Source organism: Macaca mulatta, chromosome 13 (assembly GCF_049350105.2).
Source record: "Macaca mulatta isolate MMU2019108-1 chromosome 13, T2T-MMU8v2.0, whole genome shotgun sequence".
Taxonomy (NCBI): domain Eukaryota; kingdom Metazoa; phylum Chordata; class Mammalia; order Primates; family Cercopithecidae; genus Macaca; species Macaca mulatta.
The window spans coordinates 21,976,210-21,994,128 of NC_133418.1; the positions used below are offsets into that span (position 1 = coordinate 21,976,210).

Genomic DNA, 17,919 nt, shown 5'->3' on the forward strand with positions numbered 1-17,919 from the left:
TTGTTACTAGGCTTATAGAATTCTAAAAAAGTTGGAAATCATTTTCCATTATAAAAGAAATTCTTCCGAATCACACAAAACACTCTGACACTTCTCCAGTTCCCCTTTGAGTGTTCTACAAATGTGCTGGTGTGAAGGAAAAAATTCAATGTTGCACATGTTTAAAAATATAATGAAGACACAGACATTATCGAATACAATTGATAACAATAACCTTCCCTTTGAACGGTCCCTAAACATCCACACTCACATGTTCTTTAAATACACACCACTTTTCTCCAGGCTTCCTAACTTGGTAAATCCAGGTACCTTCCCAGGTCATTCAGAGAATTCGGAGCCTCATGTGACATCACCTTTCCCCAGCCCAGGAGCACAAAACCAATCAGCTGTCAAACTCATTTCTACGTCTCAAGGCATCTCATGTTATTCCCTCCTTTCCACACATATTCAGACCCTCTTCATACTTCCTACACTGACACAGACAACCTCACTTGGAGGCTAACTGGTCTCCTTATCTTTAATCCCAAAATACACCTATCTACAACACAGATCCAAAACCTCGCAACTCCTTTCTCAAAATCCTGCAAGGCCCTGGCAATTGCATTCAGAATAAAACCACCTTTTCATCCTTTCTTCCTTTAAGAGCACATTAGTAAGAGTATAAATCCCAGTTTTACCACTTATTAGGTTTATTTCATCTGTAACCTCTCATTTGTAAAAAAAAAAAAAAAAAAAGATTCATAGTAGTATCTTCTCAATAAAGCTGTTCTAAGGAAATAGTTAATACTAATAAAGCACTGGGAACAATGCCTAGCACATAGAAAATGCTCAAAAAAGAGTATTGTTATCCAAACTCTATCCTGCCGCACCCTACTTGTACTTTTATAAGTATTTATTCTACAGATTTATTGAGTCCTTAACTAATGATTAGGAGATGAAGATACAAATATCCACTAAAAAATGTTCCACATTATCTGGCCTTCCTGCCTGTGCCTGTGTGATTCCTCCTTGCCCTGAATGTTCCTTTCTACCTACAGATATCCTACTCATCCCCAAGGTCCAAACCAAGACTGACAGCCTCAGAGATGAGGCTTTGATTTTGCCATGTCCTCCCATTGGATGTTATCTTCCCATCAGTCAATCAACGATGGTACTCTCTTTTCCTCATTCGTAAGTCATGAGTCTTTCTTAAATTCTAATTTCTTATGCAGACAGTACATCAACTCCACACAATTGTGAGATCCCTAGATGGAAAAGAATGTATCATTTCCATCTCTCCAGCACCTTCAAAAAGTATCACACACATCACGAGGGAGGTCAATGTATGTTAACTGAATCACTCCTGTTTGAAAACATTTATTCTCCAAGTACTAACTAAAATTAAGTTAACCATGGAAAGAACTAATATTTGACCAAACTTCTTTAAAAAAATGTTAACTTTCTGACAACACCTAGTCCATTTCTTACCTCATCCAATGATCCAAGGAGTTTACTAAGAGGCTTTGGAGTACTAACGCCGTCAAGTGGAGTACTGGGCCGAGGCATTGTGTTGGACATCGTCAGAGAAGGAGCTGGCAGTCCAGGAATAAAAACCTTTCCCACCTTTAAGCAATAAAAACATGCGGAAAAAAAATATTGCTTTTAATGCATCATATCCTTAAATAAAATGTTAAGGAACGTAAACATATATTTCTTTTGATATTTCTAAGTTTATGCTCACCAAACACAACAAAGAAACAATTCAAATGTCAATAATCTATCCAATTCCACCATCCAACTGCAAATATTTTGGTATAATTTTGGGTTTTTGTTTTTGTTTTTGTTTTTTTTGAGACAAGATCTCACTCTTTCACCCTGGCTGGAGTACAGTGGCATGATCTCAGCTCACTGCAGCCTCAACCTACCAGGCTCAAGTGATCCTCCCCCCTCAGCCTCCAGAGTAGCTGGAACTACAGGCACATGTCACTACACTTGGTTAATTTTGTATTTTTTGGTAGAGACAGGGTTTCACCATGTTATGCAGGCTGGTCTTGAACTTCTGGGCTGAAGCGATCTGCCCACCTAGGTCTCCCACAACTTGGTATAATTTCTCTTGGTTGGATTCCTTCTCTTCACTACTGAAGACTTTTTTTTGCAGGCAAGGAGAGGAATGTTAATATAGTCAACACATTCTATAAAAATCTGTACACTATGCACTCTTCTACCTTTTGGTCATAAAGACAGTAAGAACACTAAGCTTTCAGAGACTATAGGCAACAATCTTAGAAGTCTCAAATCTTGAGAGAAAGAGCACCAATTATCCCCCAGGAGCTTAGAAAATAAGGTCAGATAATGCTCACGAAATTAAATCCAACCTATTCAAATTGCTCTCCAGCACACAATCTGCCTTCAATAATAAACTCTCAATTATTTCTTCCTCAAAAATACTCTATATAAATTAGAATAAATTCTTTGATCTTAAAAAAAATGAGTCAGCAGGGCACGATGGCTCATGCCTGTAATCCCAGCACTTTGGGAGGCTGAGGTAGGTGGATCGCCTGAGGTCAGGAGTCCAAGACCAGCCTGGCCAACATGGTGAAATCCCATCTCTACTAAAAATACAAAAATTAGCTGGGCATGGTGGCATACACCTGTAGTCCCAGCTACTTGGGAGGCTGAGGCACGAGAACTGCTTCAACCCAGGAGGCGGAGGTTGCAGTGAGACGAGACTGTGCCATTGCACTCCAGCCTGGGCAACAAGAGCGAAACTCCGTCTCAAAAAAAAAAAAAGAATGAGTTGACAATTCATGCTAACCACTCCTTATTTTGGCTATCTGTAGGGTACTTAGGAAAAACAGAAATTCACATCTGTACAGGCTGAAAACGTGATAAGACTAAAAAGGAGATGCTCAGAACTAAAATGAGATCTTAACAATATATATATTCATGTTACTACACTACTCAAAAGCTAACAAAATAATAGGAGTTGCACCAATAAAATCCTTAGGCTTAAAAAACAAAAATAACAGTGAGAACTAGTTATGCATAATTTTTTAAAAGCTACCTCAAACCTCTAATTTATGAGAAGATGGGATAAGCACATACCATGCTATTTCCCTCATTAATCATCAAAAAGAAAAAAAAAACTGAATAAAATTTATAATGCAACTAACAGAAGATTCTGAAAAAGTAAAGAAAAGAAGACCAACTGGCTAGTAACCTGAGACCCAGGAATGACCTAATGATGAATTCCCTAGGTTTTTGGTTTTTTTGACTCCTTACATAACCACGCCTCAGGCTTCCAAAGTGTCTGCAACACAGACATTCCAATGTTCACAGACAAAACAGGCCCTAAGAAACTCTTACTCTTTCCAGCCAAAGTGTTGGGAAAAGAGTGTCCAATCAGGACAGAAACTTTTCACTATACCTGCCCTACTCTTTGCAAACACCAAGAAAAAAAGTCATGGCCCTCCCTTCCTCCTCACCAGGAGGCACAGTGAAAATTTTGAATGTCCCTCATCTATTTGAGGAAGTCCCCTTCTATTTCTAGTTTGCTGAGAATTTTTTTTATCACAGATATTTGATTTCATCAAATGATATCTCTGCATCTATTTAGATCCTTGGTCAGCAAACTATGTTCCATGACCAAATCTGGCTTGTATCCTGTTTTTGTACAGTCTGTGAGCTAAGAATAGGTTTTACGTACTTAAATGGTTAAGGAAAAAAAAAAAAAAAAAGACAAATATGTAACAGAGACTGCGTGTGGCCCATAGAGGCTAAGATACTTGTCTGAACTCCTACATAAAAAGTTTGCCAGGCTGGGTGCGGTGGCCCATGTCTGTAATATCCCAGCACTTTGGGAGGCTGAGGTGGGAGGACTGCATGAGTCACAAGGTCATGGGTGCAGTAAGCTGTGATCTGACCACTGCACTCCAGCGTGAGTGACAGAGCGAGACACTGTATCAAAAAAAAAGAAAAGAAATTGCCAAGGATGGAGAGGACATGAACAACATTATCAACCAAATGGAATGAACTGACATTTATAAAATATTCAAGGGTGCCTTCTTGGTGATTTGGCCCTTTAACTAAAGTCTCTCTTTGTTCCTGGTCAATTTTTTTTCCCACTTTATAGTGACTCCAGCTATCTTTTGATTATTGTTTGCATAATATATCTTTTTTCCATCCTTTAACTTACCTATGTCATTATATTTGAAGAAAGCTTCTTATAGCCAACATATATTGGGCTGTATTTTCTAATCCCTTCTGCTAGTCTCTGTTATTTGTGTTAAACCATTGTATTTAATTAGTGGCCTAGTGGGATTTAAATCTGCCATTTAATATTTGTTTTCTGTATATTCCCATTTTCTTTGCTCATCCAGAAGAAGCAACTCTTCAAGTTTGATCATAAGATTCTGGCAATTCTGTTCAAGTGTGGCAATTCTGTTCAGGTTTAATCATAAGATTTTGGCAGTTTAGTCACATTTTAAGGCTCTACTTCTAATTCTAATTATCTTGCTATTTCCACCACATCTGCAGTGACTTTCTCCACTGAAGTTTTGAGCCCCTCAAAGTCATCCATGAGGGTGGGAACCAACTTCTTCCAAATTCCTGTTTATGTTGATATTTTGTCCTCCTCCCATGAATCATGAAGATTCTTAATGGCATCTAGAAAGGTGAATCCTTTCCAGAAGGTTGTTTTTTTTTTTTTTTTTTTTTTTTTTTTTTTGAGACGGAGTCTCGCTCTGTCACCCAGGCTGGAGTGGTGCGATCTTGGCTCACCGCAAGCTCCGCCTCCTGGGTTCACGCCATTCTCCTACCTCAGCCTCGCCGAGTAGCTGGGACTATATATAGGCTCCCACCACTATCCCCGGCTAATTTTTTGTATTTTCAGTAGAGACAGGGTTTCACTGTTAGCCAGGATGGTCTCAATTTCCTGACCTTGTGATCCGCCTCCCTCGGCCTCCCAAAGTGCTGGGATTACAGGCGTGAGCCACGGAACCCGGCTCAGAAGGTTTTCAATGGACTTTGCCAGATCCCTTAAAGGAATCACTATCTATGGCAGTTCTAGTTAAATAATGTATTTCATAGTAAGACTTGAAAGTCAAAATTACTCCTTCACAGGCTGCAGAACAGATGTGTCAGCAGGCATGAAAACAACATTCATCTCCTGTACATCTCCCTCAGAGATCTTAGATGACCAGATGCACTATCAATGCGCAGTAATATTTTGAAAGGAATCTTTTTTCTGAGCAATAGTCTCAATAGTGGGCTTAACATATTCAGTAAACCATGCTATAAACAGTCGTGCCATCCAGTCTTTGTTGCTCCATTTATAGAGCCCAGGCAGAGCAGACTTGGCCTAATTCTTAAGGGCCCTAAGATTTTTGGAATGGTACATGAGCACTGGCTTCAACTTAAAGTCACCAGCTGCATTAGCCCCTAACAAGAGGGTAAGACTGTCCTTTGAAGCCAGGGACTAACTTCTCTCAGGTTATGAAAGTCCTAGATGACATCTTCTTCCAAAAGAAAGCTGTTGCATCCACACTGAAAATCTGTTTAGTGTAGCCACCTGCGTCAATTATCTTAGCAGCTTCTACATCAGCACATGCTGCTTCACCTTGCACTTCTGTGTTATGGGGAGGGCTTTTTTCCTTAAACCTCAAGAATCAATCTCTGTTAGCTTACAACTTTTCGTCTGCATCTTCTTCACCTTTCTCGGCCATCACAGAATTGAAGAGAGTTAGGGTCTTGCTGTGGATTCAACTTCAGCATAAGGGAATGTTACGGTTTGTTTGATCTTCTGTCCAGACACTAAAACTTTCTTCATATCGGTGAAAAGGCTGCTTCGCTTTATCAGTTGCCATGTTCACTGAAATAGCGCTTTTAATTTCCTTCAAGAGCTTCTCTTTTGCATGAACAAGTTGGCTCTCATTCACAAGTGGTCTGGCTCTCAACCTATCTCAGCTTTCAACATGCCTTCCTCACTAAGCTTAATCATTTCTAGTTTTTTTATTTAAAGTGAGAAACTTGTGATTCTTCCCTTCATTTGAAAACTTAAGAGGCCATTACAAGGTTACTAACTAGTCTAATTTCTTTTTTTTTTTTTTTTTTTGAGACAGAGTCTGGCTCTGTCGCCCAGGCTGGAGTGCAGTGGCACGATCTCAGCTCATTGCAACCTCCACCTCCCGGGTTCAGGTCATTCTCTTGCCTCAGCCTCCCAAGTAGCTGGGACTACAGGCACCCGTCACCATGCCCAGCTAATTTTTTGTATTTTTTAATAGAGACGGTGTTTTACCGTGTTAGCCAGGATGGTCTCAATCTCCTGACCTCGTGATCCACCCGCCTCGGCCTCCCAAAGTGCTGGGATTACAGGCGTGAGCCTCCGCACCCGGCCAATTAGTCTAACTGCAATATTGTTTTGTCTCAGGATATAGGGAGACAGGAGGAGAGGGACAGAGACAGGAAAGGGGTCAAATGATCAGGCAGACCACACAAAACATTTATCAATTAAGTTCCTCATCTTATATGGGTACAGGTCATGGTGCCCCAAAACAATTCCAATAGTAACATCAAAGACCATTGATCACAGATCATCATAACAGATAAGCTAATAACAAAAAGGTTTGAAATATTACAAGAATTATCAAAATATGAAACAGAGACACAAAATGAGCACATGCTGCTGGAAAACTGGGACCAACAGACTTGTTCAACACAAAGTTGCCAGAAACCTTCATTCTGTAAAAACAATATGCAGTATCTGTGAAGTACAATAAAGCAAAGCACAAAACGAGGCACGATGGAACACTATTAAATATATACATAACACTGAATGAGTAAACAACACTACGCATCAACAGACAAATCTAAAACAAACATAATGTCGAGCAAAATAAGTACATCAGAGGAGAATACACGGTATCTTTTCTATATAAAAATTCAAAAACAAGGAAAACTAAATAATGCATCTTTTAGTGATACATACATAACTGTAAAAACTAGTAATATGAACAACTGATTTATCACAAAATCAGGATTCTTCTATCTCGAGGGCAGGGGAAGATGGGACGCAATCAGAAAAGAACATAATAAAAATAAGGATACTGGCAATATTCTATTTCTCAACCAGCATACTGGGTATATGAATATTCACTTCATTACTATTCAAATTGCATGTGTGTATTTAAATTTCATAATTTAAATTTGTAAAATGTACATTCTCTGTGTATATTTCACAAATGTTAAAAAAATACAGCCAACATATACATTTAATATAATGAAACTTTACCAGAACTTTAGTACTTACCAAAGGTACCCATGCTTCAATTTCAAAACTAGTTTAACTTTAAAAAAAAAAAGTTTCCCATCTGTGACAGGTTTAGAGTGCCAACGCATTTAACAGCAGTAAGCCATAACCCTCCAAATTAGGACCCACCTGAATGGGAAGCTGCACTGAGAATTATTAACAAAAATCTTCTGCCAAATTGTGCAGGCAGGAATACAACAAATTTAAAATATCAATCTAAAGTAACATTCAAAATATTCATAGAGGCCGGGCGCGGTGGCTCACGCCTGTAATCCCAGCACTTTGGGAGGCCGAGGCAGGCAGATCACGAGGTCAGGAGATTGAGACCATCCTGGCTAACACGGTGAAACCCCGTCTCTACTAAAAAATACAAAAAATTAGCCGGGTGTTGTGGCAGGCCCCTGTAGTCCCAGCTACTTGGGAGGCTGAGGCAGGAGAATGGCGTGAACCCGGGAGGCGGAGCCTGCAGTGAGCTGAGATGCCGCCACCGCACTGCAGCCTGGGCGGACTCCGTCTCAAAAAAAAAAAAAATAATATTCATAGAGGCAGTCTGAAGCCCTACTAAATGCATGGAGTGCTATTTTTGGCTTACCCGAACCACTCCTGTGTATAGCACCAGGTTTCCACTGCCTTCCAAGACCAGCATGGTGTCTATTTTCTAAAAAAAAAAGACAAAAAATTTATTTCCCAATCTGAGCAAATTAACAGATTTTTTGACTGAAAAAATCTGAGGCATAATAATTTTCAACTTCTCAAATGTGCCTACATTACCTCCACTGGTGCTGCATCCTTTGCTGGTATGTTGGTCACTGAACCAAAGATGAGCTGGGTTTTATCATTACTCTCTTGAAACTTTACACAGCTAAATAATGAAATAAAAAAGAAACTTGATACATGCAACAACCTGTATGAGTATTAAAAGTATTATGCTGAACAGAAAAAGACAATATCAAAATTTTATATACTGTATGAGCCCATTTATGTAACATTCACAAATGTCAAATTATCAACATAGAGAATTAGTGGTTGCCAGGGTCGGTGGGTAATGGCGTATGTGACTATAAGGAGTTAACGTAAGAGAGACAAAGATGTTTTGTATCTTGATGGTGGTGGTATTTACACACATCTACACGTGAAAAAACTGCATAGAACCATATATACACATAAATGAGCACAGTCAAATTGATGAAATTTGAAATAAAGTGTGTAGATCATCTACTTCCTGGTTATGATAATGTATTATATAGTTATATAAGAGGTTACCTATGAGGGAAAAAGAATGCAAGGTATACAGGACTTGTTTACTATTTTGTAACTTGCTGTGATCTATCATATTTCAAAATATGAAGGTAAATAAATGGGCAAAAGATCTGAATAGATATTTTACCTAAGAAGATAAATGAATGGCTAATAACTTTATGAGATGATCAACATCAGAATGCATTAGAGAAAAGCAAATGAAAGCCACTCTACAACCACTAGAAAATGGCTACAATCAAAGAGTGTGATGCTATCCAATCCTGTCAAGGATAAAGAGATATCAACCTTCATATTTTGCTGGTGGGAATATAAAATGATACAGGCTATTTGGAAAACAGTTTGGTGATTTCTTAAAAAGTTAAACATGAATTTACCATTCAACCCAACAACCCAACCCTAGGTATTTACTCAAGAAAAATAAAATCACGTATGTCCACATTTTTGCTCAAGACTTTTGCTCATCTGTTCATACTATCATAATTCTCAGTAGTCAAGAGGTGGAAATAAACCAAAAGTCCATCAACTGATGAACAGATAAACAAAACATGGTAGATCTATACAATGGACTATTACATAGCAATAGGTATGAAATAATGGTACATGTGGCCGGGCGCAGTGACTCAAGCCTGTAACCCCAGCACTTTGGGAGGCCGAGACGGGCGGATCACGAGGTCAGGAGATCGAGACCATCCTGGCTAACACGGTGAAACCCCGTCTCTACTCAAAATACAAAAAACTAGCCGGGTGAGGTGGCGGGCGCCTGTACTCCCAGCTACTCGGGAGGCTGAGGCAGGAGAATGGCGTAAACCCAGGAGGTGGAGCTTGCAGTGAGCTGAGATCCGGCCACTGCACTCCAGCCTGGGCGACAGAGCGAGACTCCGTCTCAAACAAACAAAAAAAAAAAACAAAAACAAAATGGTACATGTTACTAAATGGTGGATCCTAAAAACATCATGCTAAGTGAAAGCTAAACACAAAAAGCTACATACACTGTGTGTACATACATTATATATATATAAATGTCCAGAAAAAACTAATCTATAAAGGCAGAAGCCTCGCATGGTTGCCTGACGCTGGAAATGCGAACAAGACTGACTGCAAACAAGCACAAGGAAAATCTTTGTATGGTGATATAAATCTTGTAAAATTGGGGTTGTGGTGATGGTTGTGTAACACTGTAATTTACTAAAAATCATTTATTTGTACAGTCAAAACATGTTAATTTTATGACATGTAAATTATTTCTAAATAAAACTACTTAGCCAAAAAAAAGGAAAGAAAAGAAAAAGAAAAAGGAGTGCTGAGTTATTTACACAGAAACAATGGGAAACACATACACTTACCGTAACTGGAGCTGGGACTCCACTAAAAAGCACAGGAACTTTTGTCCACATAGGTCAGATGTAATAAACACTTTTGAGGCTTGTGAATTTTTCTCTCTATAATAGATACATTAATAAAATAACTGTCAGCACTGGTCCAAGAATCTACCACAGTAACTAACTACTAGAAGTCTTTGAGGCCAGGCATGGTGGCTCATGCCTGTAACCCCAGCACTTTGGGAGGCCGAGGCGGGGGGATCACGAGGTCGGGAGATCCAGACTGTACTGGCTAACACGGTGAAACCCCGTCTCTACTAAAAATACAAAATAAATTAGCAAGGCATGGTGGCGGGCGCCTGTGGTCCCAGCTACTCTAGAGACTGAGGCAGGAGAATGGTGTGAACCCACGAGGCAGGGCTTGCAGTGAGCCGAGATCACGCCACTGCACTTCAGCCTGGGCGACAGAGCAAGACTCCATCTCAAAAAAAAAAAAAAAAAAACGTCTTTGAAAATATTCTGCAAGAAATCTAAAAACTACTTAGATCAAGCAATAATCTTGAAGACACAAACATTTCTAAGAATTAAACTTCATGATCTTTTCAGTTCTTTGATTATGTTCTAATCGTGTTCTAAGATCCTTTCAGTTCTTTGACTATGAGCTCATTAGACAGCTTTGTTGGGGAAATCTACAATAAATTTAACAATTACTGATGAACTTTTAAATTACATGCAATGTAAGCTAGCTACCTGTAAAGTAATGCAAACTAAGCTACTACTTGTAAAGTAATGCATGCAAACTTGAATTCCTATCCCTCAAAGGGTCAGATCTTTCATAATGCTATTTCTCCTATCTACCCCTCTCTCCTTCTCAGATTAGGCCTCATTCACATCTCTTTTTGAAATCATGTCTCTAATTCCCAAACCTTTCCTTCTAAAGTGCTATAGAAGGCCAGGTGTGGTGGCTCACACCTGTAATCCCAGCACTTTGGGAGGCCAAGGTGGGTGGATCACCTGAGGTCAGGAGTCCGAGACCAGTCTGACCAACATGGAGAAACCCCGTCTCTACTAAAAATACAAAATTAGCCAGGCGTGGTGGCACGTGCCTGTAATCCCAGCTACTCGGGAGGCTGAGGCAGAAGAATCACTTGAACCTGGGAGGGTTGTGTTGAGCCGAGATCGTGCCATTGCGCTCCAGCCTGGGCAACAAGAGTGAAACTCCGTCTCAAAAAATAAATAAATAAAGTGCTACAGAAGACCCATAAATCTAATAAATAAGAATCTATAATATATTCAACTTACAAATAAGTTTAAAGAAAAACGATTTTTAATTGTAGGATACTTTTATTTTATATATGAGAAACAAACCAGAGACTACTTCAACATTGTATCCACATCTTTACTTTCTTCAGACTACCTATCCCCCATTCCATTCTCTCTAAGAGGATGCATTTGCCTTATATTTCAGATAAAACGAGGCTCTAAGCTTTGAGCTCAACCTCCTGCCTTACGTATCTGATCAACCTTCACTTCTTTATCCCAAGCCTAATCTCACCACTTGTGCACCTTTCTGGTTACTTGTTCCATCAATCATTTCCTCTCATCTGCATTTTCAGTGCTTTCCCTTGAGTATAGTCCATTTGCCTACTATTTCACATTAAAAGTCTTAAAATATAAAATGGACTCAACATTAGAGTATATAAAAGACCTTGTCAATTTGACTGGATATAAAACTTGTATTGTGGTCAAGTAAGAAAATATTGGGGGTCGGGGGCACAGTGGCTCACACCTGTAATCCCATTACTTTGGGAGGCAGAGGCAAGCAGATTGCTTGAGCCCAGGAGTTTGAGACCAGCCTGGGCATCACGGCAAAATCCCTTCTCTACAAAAATTACAAAAAATTAGTTTGGCATGGTGGTGTGTGCCTATAGTCCCAGCTACCTGGGAGGCTGAGGTGGGGGAATCACCTGAGCCCAGAAGGCCAAGGCTGCAGTGAGCTGTGATTGAGGCACTGCACTCCAGCCTGAGCGACAGAGTTAGACCTTGTCTCAAAAAAAGAGAAAAAGAAAATACTAGGGCAAGACGTCATGAAAACTAATTCTATTATAGTTCAGCAAAAACAAAACTCTCCTTGACCGAGACTCCCTCTAATTTTGTATCTTCAATCCCACTCAAAGGCAAACTCCTTAAAATAGTCTGTATGCCTATGTTCATTTTCTCAGTCCCCATTTACTTTTTCTACCCCACTTTCCCCCGCCATCCTCCCAGCTTAAAATGCTCTGGCCAAGGTCACCAAGGAACCCACTGCCACCCAGGCACCTCCTCTCTGGGCTCAACTCTCAGGGCCACACTTCACCAGTACCTGGCAGTACTGGCATCTCCGTATTCTTGAAATGCTCTCTCTTTTATGTGTTCTGTATTTCCTGCTCCTTCTCCCATCTGACCTCTTTTGCTTTGTCTCTCTGTGCCAGTTTTGTCTCTTTCCATTCCCCAAATCTTAAGTTTCCAGGACTTCAGTTCCTAGCCCTCTTCTAATTCTACACCACTAGATTTTAACTATTTGGAGGCCACAAATCCCTTTGAGAATCTAAGGAATGTTAAAACCCTCTCCTTGGGAAAAGGTCTATATACTACATGTACACACAATTATTGAATACAATAATTCTTCAATTCTAGTCCAATTCTCTTACCTCAATCACCACTTATGAGCTGACAATTCCACATTTATTGTTCTGCTCTTTCTCAAACTTCCAACACACTTATAAAGTGCCTTCTTACCGCTGTCATCAAATAGACCAGAGGCCTAAAGGACAATCAGTAATCTCTCAAGCCTCCTTTCTTTTTCCCCCCGGACTGTCTCACTCTGTCGCCCAAGCTGGAGTGCAGTGGTATGATCTTGGCTCACTGCAACCTCCAACTCCCGGGTTCAAATGATTCTCTCACCTCAGACTCCAGAGCAGCTAGGACTACAGATGCACGCCATCACACCTAATTTTTGTATTTGTAGTAGACATGTGGTTTCACCACGTTGGCCAGGTTGGTCTTGAACTCCTGAGCTCAAGTGATCCATCCGCCTCAGCCTCCCAAAGTGAGTGATTACAGGTGTGGGCCACTGCACCTAGGAAGCCTCCTCTTCATTAGCCTTTTCCCTCCCTCTGCACAAACCAGAGTGGGAGTACTTATAATTCCCTAAACACACCACGCATTCACTAGCACTTTTGTTCTGATCTCAGCTGCCATCTGTGGCCTTTCCCAACTTACCTGCCTAGAAATACGTATTCATCTTTCAAAGCCCTACCAGCAAAAGTAGTCCCTCCGGTGTCACCATCCTTCAGCCTCTTTTGAGGACAGGGACAGTGAGTTATTAGATTGTTAACTAGCATATACATTGGCATATAAATTAACACATAAATTATTAAAGAGAATATAAAAGAAGAAAGGTCACCTAGAACAGAGATCTAAGCTATGTTTCCCAAAAAGTAAAGCTGGCACTCAACTAATATGAACACAAAACTTAGGAAACATGCTTAAAAACCCACATTTCCTCATTGATAGAAATTGTTTCTCCCTAGAACAAAAAACACCTGAAATCTGAGAGATTATTACTATAAAGGAAGAAATATCAGATGACAAAATAATATTTTTATGATGACTATTTTTTTTTTTGAAATAGAGTCTCACTCTGTCACCCAGGCTGCAGTGCAGTGGCACGATCTCAGCTCACTGCAACCTCTACCTCCTTGGTTCAAGCAATTCTGTCTCGGCCACCTGAGTAGCTGGGATTACGAGTGTACACCACTACATCCAGCTAATTTTTGTATTTTTAGTAGAGACAGGGCTTCACAATGTTGGCCAGGCTGGCCTCGAACTCCTAGGCTCAAGTGATCCACCTGCTTCAGCCTCCCAAAGTGCTAGGATTACAGGCATGAGCCACTGTGTCCAGCCTATGATCACTTTAATATCATTAATATCCTCTGTTGAAACTGAGGTGGCCTTAATACATATCTCTATATATTTTTACATATATTAATAACTGATCATGGCTGGGCACGGTGGCTCACACCTGTAATCCCAGCACTTTGGGAGGCCGAGGCGGGTGGATCACGAGGTCAGGAGATCAAGACCATCCTGGCTAACACGGTGAAACTCCGTCTCTACTAAAAATACAAAAAAAAAAAAAAAAAAATTAGCCGGGTATGGCGGCAGCACCTGTAGCCCCAGCTACTCCGGAGGCTTAAGCGGGAGAATGGCATGAACCTGAGAGGCGGAGCTTGCAGTGAGCCTAGATCACCCCACTGGACTCCAGCCTGGGCAACAGAGCAAGACTCCGTCTCAAAAAAAAAAAAAAAAAAAAAAAACTGATCATATTAAAAGGAAACTTTAAACAAAATGCCATATATTTCCCAAGACTTTTAGCAAGATTTTTCTTTGAATACAATAATATATACAACGAACCTTATATTAGTCATCGTTTCTGTCCACAAATGGTCAATACACAGTTCAGGAACAATTGGCTCAGTTTCTGGTGCAAGAAAGGAGCCATTAGAATTACTGTTTGGAGAATGAGAAATACTGTGTCTCTTTGGAGACTGATTATGGCTTGAAATGTTGAACCTTTGCACCCCTGAAAAAGAGTGCACTCCTAAGGCAGGAGAATGAGCACGACTGCAAAATAAACAGAGGAGAGTACATCACAGTTAGTAGGGCAGGCTTATATGACACACTCCAATGACACTTCCCAAAATTCCACAGACAGAAGAGCATTCATGGCATAATCCAGGTCAGAAATTAAAATTTTTCAAAAAGGAGTAGCTATTTAAATGGTTTATGTCAATGTGCTTTACTATATTCCAAAGATTTAGAATTCTTATTAGAACTCATCTTTTAAAACTAAAAACTTAGATCATCTTCTTTTTCAGAAAATGAACTGATCGGCCAGGCGCGGTGGCTCAAGCCTGTAATCCCAGCACTTTGGGAGGCCGAGACGGGCGGATCACGAGGTCAGGAGTTCGAGACCATCCTGGCTAACACGGTGAAACCCCGTCTCTACTAAAAAATACAAAAAACTAGCCGGGCGAGGTGGCGGGCGCCTGTAGTCCCGGCTACTCGGGAGGCTGAGGCAGGAGAATGGCGTAAAAACCCGGGAGGCAGAGCTTGCAGTGAGCTGAGATCCGGCCACTGCACTCCAGCCTGGGCGACACAGCGATATTCTGTCTCAAAAAAAAAAAAAAAAAAAGAAAATGAACTGATTATTCAAAAAGCTCTAAACTATGTCCCTGTATAGTCAGACATATATATATCAGCAAAACAATGTCCCTGTAGTACCAGACATAGATAGCTGGTGATTTAAATATATATCTATATAGAGGATAGATACATTTAGGTACCAAATAACAAAGAAAAAGAAAAAAGAAAAACGAACATAAATTAAGGCAAAAGTAAAATAGTGCCACAATATTTTGGGAATTAATATTCATCAAACTGTTGCCCACACAGTGGTAGAAACGAGGCAACTAATCTTAGGACGAGCATAGGCAGCTTCAAAATATGACTCAGGAAAGAATGTGGCAGCTTCAAACACGACTCAGGAAAGACACATTCAAAAGAATGTGGCATGGTAAACTTAGCTATCTTAGTAAAAGTGGCTCAGGGCTGGGCACGGTGGCTCACGCCTGTAATCTCAGCACTTTGGGAAGCCGAGGCGGGCGGATCACAAACTCAGGAGATCGAGACCATCCTGGCTAACACACTGAAACCCCGTCTCCACTAAAAATACAAAAAACAAATAGGCCGGGCATGGTGGCCGGCGCCTGTAGTCCCAGCTGGAGGCTGAGGCAGGAGAACGGTGTGAAGCCGGGAGGCGGGGCTTGCAGTGAGCCGAGATCGCGCCACTGCACTCCAGCCTGGGTGACAGAGCGAGACTCCACCTCAAAAGAAAAAAAAAAAAAAAAAAAGTGGTTCAATTGGGATAATGGCTATTTCCCCTAAAAAATATCTCCCCTAAATATATTTCCCCTAAAAAAAGCTGTCAACAGAAATTCTAAATCCTTCAAAACAAAAGAGAAAGCTTAAAAAGAAAAACCAGGAAACCCCTCTACCTTAGAGCTGCCATGTTGGAAATAGAAGGTGAGCGAGAATGTAGACTGGGTGATGAGGTTGAGCGACTTTGACTGTGAATGGAGGAGTAATTCTGGAAAGGTGAAGTCACAGGGGAATCTCCTTTGGAGAGGCTTCTGAGATGTGCTGTGAGGGAGCTGCTAGTGGCCACATTCTGTGGGGTTCCCCCCTGTTCAGAGAACTTTAAAACAACATTCTCTTCCTTAAGTCAAAATAAAGAGAAAGAGGAAAAAAAAGACAATAATTAGAATAAAATAGCAATTTCCTTGTAAGAATGCAAGCTGAAGTCAGTTACTAAAGATACAGTATTTCTTCTTTCCTAAGAAGCTCAATCTGTTTCTCAAATGAGGCCAGGTGCAGTGGCTTACATCTATAATCCCAGCACTTTGGGAGGGTGAGGCAAGAGGATAGCTTGAGCCAAGGAGTTCAAGACCAGCCTGGGCAACATAACAAGATGCCATTTCTACAAAAAATTAAAAATTAGCTGGGAGTGGTGGTACACACTTGTAGTCCTAGCTACTCAGAAAGCTGAGGCAGGAGGATCACTTGAGCCCAGGAGTTCAAGGCTGCAGTGAACTATAATTGTATCATTATACTTCAGCCTGGGTGACAGAGTGAGGCCCCATCTCTAAAGATGATGATGATGATGATAATAATAATAATAAAACAACTATTCACAAGTGGTTTTCCAAAAAAAAAAAAAAAGTGAGGGTATGAAGTATTAACTATTCTTTCATATATATATATATATATATATATATATTTTTTTTTTTTTTTTTTTTTTTTTTTTTTTTTGAGATAGAGTCTCGTTCTGTCACCCAGGCTAGAGTGCAGTGGCACGATCTTGGCTCACTGCAACCTCCACCTCCCAGGTTCAAGTGATTCTCCTGCCTCAGCCTCCCGAGTAGATGGGATTACAGGAGCCACCACACCGGGCTAATTTTTTATATTTTTGGTAGAGATGGGGTTTCACCATGTTGGCCAGGCTGGTCTTGAACTCCTGACCTCAAGTGATCAGCTCACCTTGGCCTCCCAAAGTGCTGGCACTACAGGTGTGAGCCAATACATCTGGCCCACCCCTTCCTATTAAGGAGAAGTGACTTGCCTTTCTCCTTACCTCTGATTTGACTCTCCGGAGAGTCCACACAGAATGCACATTTTGAACGGCATCGTAAGTCATTACAATAGAGGGGTCAGTATTGAGGAAAACAATTTTCATTGCATGATCTACAACATATTGCACCCGTGATGAACCAAAAATACCTTAAAAATAAAATAGAAAAATCAGGTGTAGAACAATGGGCTTTACAAGACTGATATTGATGAACAGAGCTCTTAAAATTGTTAAAGAACAACCAAGCCAAAGAGCACAAAATCTATTAATATCTTAAATAATTAACTCTGAATTTTTAATAAATTTACTTTAGGCATCAACTTCCTTAAAATACATTAAAGATGAGAGCATTACAAGTTTCAGCTTCACATACATGCTGTTAAATGTTAAGACTTGTGCTGACTCTCACCATTAAATGAATCAGCCACAGGTAAAAGGTCGATGACTTCTTCAACAACTTACTTATTTATAAATTGCATTCAACTATTCTGTCAAGTTTGACTTCCTTATTGGTTCTGTTCTTCTGTATGAAAGCTGTACTCTATAATTACTATTCAGACAGTGCTGAACAGTACACTGTTGTTTCTGCTTTACTAGTTACACATGCAAAACAAGGTTTTTCCCAGTGAGTTCAGCTTTTAATCTAAAGTACCATGGACTGGTCTCCATATCCTTATTTAACAGGAAATGTTTCCCACTCAGTTAAAATATTGAAAAATTTAAAAATGCGATTTTATAATCATAAGAAATACTTTATAAATAAAAATCATGCCACTATATCAAAATATCTACTATTAATACATCAGAGAATTTTTGGTTTTCTT

General features: G+C 40.1%; 1 protein-coding gene across 6 annotated transcripts in view; it reads right to left on the minus strand.

Annotated features, from left to right (window-relative positions):
- ANAPC1 (anaphase promoting complex subunit 1) overlaps nucleotides 1–17,919 on the minus strand; it is a 119,679-nt gene that overhangs the window by 81,196 nt on the left and 20,564 nt on the right. For all 6 annotated transcript variants that reach the window (XM_077959001.1, XM_077958999.1, XM_028832303.2 and 3 more), the window contains 7 exons: nucleotides 17,099–17,244; nucleotides 15,963–16,183; nucleotides 14,320–14,529; nucleotides 9,889–9,984; nucleotides 8,057–8,147; nucleotides 7,878–7,943; nucleotides 1,468–1,602 (listed from right to left, as the gene is read on the minus strand). In XM_077959001.1, the coding sequence (XP_077815127.1) occupies nucleotides 1,468–1,602; nucleotides 7,878–7,943; nucleotides 8,057–8,147; nucleotides 9,889–9,984; nucleotides 14,320–14,529; nucleotides 15,963–16,183; nucleotides 17,099–17,244 (965 nt within the window). The remainder of the gene's footprint in view (nucleotides 1–1,467; nucleotides 1,603–7,877; nucleotides 7,944–8,056; nucleotides 8,148–9,888; nucleotides 9,985–14,319; nucleotides 14,530–15,962; nucleotides 16,184–17,098; nucleotides 17,245–17,919) is intronic.